This window comes from Neophocaena asiaeorientalis, unplaced genomic scaffold (genome assembly GCF_003031525.2).
Source record: "Neophocaena asiaeorientalis asiaeorientalis breed wild unplaced genomic scaffold, Neophocaena_asiaeorientalis_V1.1 scaffold70, whole genome shotgun sequence".
Taxonomy (NCBI): Eukaryota; Metazoa; Chordata; class Mammalia; order Artiodactyla; family Phocoenidae; genus Neophocaena; species Neophocaena asiaeorientalis.
The window spans coordinates 199,393-203,930 of NW_020175410.1; the positions used below are offsets into that span (position 1 = coordinate 199,393).

At 42.9% G+C, this 4,538-nt stretch overlaps 1 protein-coding gene across 1 annotated transcript in view; it reads right to left on the reverse strand.

The window, feature by feature from the left end:
• Positions 1–565, reverse strand: part of AHR (aryl hydrocarbon receptor) — a 47,977-nt gene extending 47,412 nt beyond the window's left edge. The window contains exon 1 of the mRNA XM_024767051.1: positions 143–565. Coding sequence (XP_024622819.1) covers positions 143–207 — 65 coding nt within the window. The 5' untranslated portion in view covers positions 208–565. The remainder of the gene's footprint in view (positions 1–142) is intronic.
• Positions 566–4,538: the final 3,973 nt, after the last annotated feature.

The following is a 4,538-nucleotide window of genomic DNA, read 5'->3' on the forward strand; positions in this document are numbered from 1 at the left end:
CAAATCGCGATCCCAGGGGCTGCGTGGGGAAGGAGGGACCCAATCACCAGGCCGCGGGGATGTGGGCACGGGTGAGGCGGCCTCCCGCACCTGCGCGCCTGAGCGCCCACCCCTGCGCCGAGGACGCGCACCAGACACTCACGTTTTCTGCACCGGCTTCCGCCGCTTGCGACTGGCGTAGGTGATGCTGGCACTGCTGCTGTTCATGGTGCCCGGCTGGCGGCGGCTTCTCCCCGGGCGCGGGCGCGGACAGCCCGGTCCCCGGGACCCGGCGGCGACCGGGACGACGACGGCGGCGGCGGCGGCGGCCGGTGCCGGGTTCCACGCAGCCGCGCCCGCTCCACCTGCACCCTCCCCGGGCGGTGGCAAAGACGCCGCACCCCAAGAGCCTTGGCTCCCGCTGCCCCGAGTCCAAGTGCGCCGCCCGGGCCTGGCGCCGGCGGTCGAGGGGCGGAGACCGGTGAGCCGGGCGACGCAGGTGCCGTCTATACGGGCGGAGGCGGCGCAGCGTTGCCCGCAGGTGAGGCGGCCCGAATGGAGGAGGAGCCTGGGCCGCCTGTTTGGAATTCCCTTGAGGGCCCCACCCTCTCGGCACGTGATGACGCAAGGCGTAATGACCCCCTCCCCCACCCCCGGTATCCATGTTCTTGAGGTCAAGGGAAGGAATCCGTGGACACATTTCCAGTCCAGAAAGACGTGTGACAACAAATTATGTGTAGCTAAACACTTTGTAATTAGACAGTCTCAAGGATAGAAATGCCAAATAGTGAGCTTAAATTCACCTATGTAAGAGACAGTGATGCAGCTAATTTTGGGCTAAGAATTACAGTGAGCTGGCAGAAAACCAGTGGAACTATAAATTTTCCTCGAGAAGAAATCTTCAGGAGGCCACATCTGAGTTGAACTTGAAGGCTAGGCGTTTACTTGTCTTTTTGTTTGGGTTTGGTTTCCGTCTCCATACTAGACAGTATAGTATTTTTTCCCCAGCCAGAATAACTTTGTTAATCTATAGTCAGATTTCAGTAAGGTAGAAAGGAAGGAAGAAAGGCAGCAGGAGGCATTTGAGGATAAGTTGTCTGGTATGGCTGGGGAGAGGAGCTGGAAGTGAAATTCAGGAATTCTAGGATCAAATCATAAAGCTTTGATCAAGAGTCCAGATTTTATTCTGCAGTCAATGGAAACATTTTAAGGATCCACAGCAGGAAAATGACATCCTGGTGTCTTGGAAAAGTCACTCTGGAATGAAAGTGCAAACTAGATTACAGGAGAGCAAGACTGGATGCAGGGAGAGTAGTTAGGGAGTTGTTGAAGTAGTCCAGGTAAAAGTCCAGGGAAGTGACAGTGGGATAGAGAAAAAAAAAGAAAGAATAGATAAGGAAATAGATGACGAGAGGAGTATGTTTTGCTTGTCAGGAGCAGAAGGGCAACCAGACTAAGATGTCTAGATGAAATCTCACACCATATCCATTCCTACATTTCAAAATGTCATCAAACCATTTCCACCTGGTGAGTTTGTTACCTCAAATTCAGAACACTGATAAATTGAACATCATTTTCTTTAGCTGAAACCTTGTTCTGTCACTGGCTCAACCATCCTCCAATGAACCTATGAAACATCTTCAACTCCCTTACCACTTACATCTAAATATTCCAGCAAATACTATTAAATTTTGTGCTTAGCAACATCCCTAATTCATCTTCCTCCACCTTATTCTTCAATAATAACACCGAGAGTGCCCAACTCAAATGCCATATCATTTGCGATTCCTATCCAAATATTGTGGATAATTACCCCCTCCATACATTAATTCAATTAAGAGATATTTTGAAGGTAATGCCTGTGTGCCAAGATTGTTCTAGCACTGACGAGACAATGGTGAACAAAAACAGAAAAGTACCATACTCTCAGGAAATACTGTAATGGAGAAGTACACGATTCAGTATGGTCTTCTAGTAGAGAAATTTGACCTAGTCATTGAGACAAAGATAAGCTTTCGCAAAATCATGACAGTTGAGTTGCGGTCTGAAGGATAAAGTCTTAGGAGAAAAGAGGGGAAGGGCATTCCAAGCCAGTGAAATAGTACAAGCAACATCCGTTTAGTGGGAAGGAGCCTGGTAAGTAGTATGATGGACTAAAACAAGTTCAGGATGAGCAGGGGAGAAGGGCACAAATGATCAAATTTGTGTTTCAAAATATCACCATATCTGCAGAGTGTAGAACAGATAAAAGAGGGAGGAGCAGAAAGGAATGGAAATGATACTCCTTAGGAAACCATTAGCAGTAGCCCAGCCAAGGGATGACAATTACTGATACAAGGGTGGAGGTGATAGTGTAGATGGAAAAAAAGTGAATAGGTTCCACAGAATTTGAGGAGGTCTCGAAAGATGGAAAGGATGAATATATGACAGTGACAGAAGAGGATGTGTCAAAAACACAATAATAGCTTTTTGGACTATGTATCAGGCTATGTAATAATGGCATGTGCTGGTGGGAAATTATTAATTTAGCTTGGATCTCTTATGTTTGAGGTACCTTTGAGACATCAAAGGTGTCAAGTAGGCTGTAGGATATATAGGTTTGTAACTCAAAGATGTGTGAGCTGGAGAATATCTCAGAAAACATCTGCATTTAAGTGACAAAGAAGAGATTATGAAGGTTGTGGGGTGCAAATATATGCTAGAAAAGGAGGACTGGGCACCAAAAAACTTCAGTATGTAATATCTAATTGCTGGATAGAAGATTATGGTGCTGTAAAACTGAAAAAGAGTTGCTAGAACGGTAACAAGAAAATAAGGAGACTTTTGTCATGGAGGACAAAGTGGAAAAATGTCACAGTGGTTCACAGTATTGAATGCTGTTGAGAGGTTCAAATAAGATGAGAACTGGAAATGTCCCTTTTGGCTTCTCAAAATGGGATAATTTGTAACTTTAGTGAACACTGTTGGTGGACTAATGGACCTACAAATCACACGGAAGTGGGAACAGAATTGAACTGGAGATGAGGAGGTGACATTGGCAAACACAGACAATTGTTTTTTTAAAAAAGTTTGTGAAACTGAGAGACCTAGGATGGCAGCTAGGGGGAGTAAAGGGTTAAATTGGGATTTTTTATTTTTATTTTTTAAGTGGGTGGTACTTAAGCAGATGAGAGAGAGGTGAGAGAGAGATTGAAATTGACTGTGTAAAAATGACAAAGAACATTAAGAAGAAGAACTGGTACTAAAAATAGTAAAGGCAGGAGGGAAAGAGTGCCAAAGCAGAAAGGGGGAGTTAGGATAACTGTAGTTTTTATAATAACAGAAACAGCTCCTCTAGTGCTTTACTCTTCGAAGTGGTCCACAGCTTCTCATGAGAATTATGAGAAATGCAGAATCTCTGGGTGTCCTTACTGACTCAGAATCTGAATTTAATAAGATCGCCCAGGTGATTCAAAGGTACATAAAGTTCGAGGAACATTACTCTACAAGCTGGGGGACAGAAGAGTGGTGGGTGAGATAGAGAAGGCTGATAATTTTGGATCAGAAAGATAAAGAAGGTGTGATGAGGAGGTAGCATGACCGACAAAGGGACAGGTGTGTTTTGTGGGTGATGGTTTTTGTTTTATTTTAATTTTACAAGACTGTAAGGTAAAAGTGATCCAGGATATGACAATGGGGAACTAGGTGGACATCAACACTGTATCCTGTATATGTGATGAAAGAAAATAATTAGGCACCATTTGGGAGCTGATAGCCTTGGGGAGAGCTAGATTTTAGTTTAAGGCAAAAGGTGGAATGAGTTCCCAAAGAAGACAGTGCATACAGGGGAGTTTGCTGTTTATGGATTAGCAATTCCAAGGGCACAGAATCAACCATCTTTATCTTACCTTCTCTTTTATTTCCCCATCTCTGTATTATTATCCAGAGCCACTCTGTCTAAAATGTATAAGGTGTAAACAAATAATTTCCTCCTTGCATAGGAACTTTAAGGGTGAAAAATGCATAACAAAACATAATTTATCGATTCTGTACCTTAAAGTGCTTTTTCAGAAAAGGGATATACTAAATGTACAAAATCCCATAAATCAATCTTAATCTACTGTTTTAAAAAAAGTCCACCCTTTTTAAGGTTGTTAGTTATTTAATACAATCCTTTGCTATCTTATTTTGTCCTACTTCCATATCCCTATTTCCTGTTTGACTTTAGGATTCTGTTTGACTTTATTTTACTAATTGATCTTTATACCAGGATTAAAATAGAATATCAATAAGATTTTCAGAATTCATTTCATTTTAATACTGACATCATGCACTTCCCTTAAAATTTGTGCTTACTATGTCAATAAAATCAGGCTTTGTAGTAGAATGCCATTAAAAAAAAAAGAATGAGTTGCCACTTTCTAGAAACTATCACCTTCTACTTCTAATATCACCACTGTAGAACATGGTTCTCAAAGTGTGGTTTGTGGCCTTTGCTAAGACTTTAAAATTTTCTATGAGCAATTTTTATGTAATAACATGGCTTTTTCTGCTACAAAGCTACAGTAATCAAAACAGTA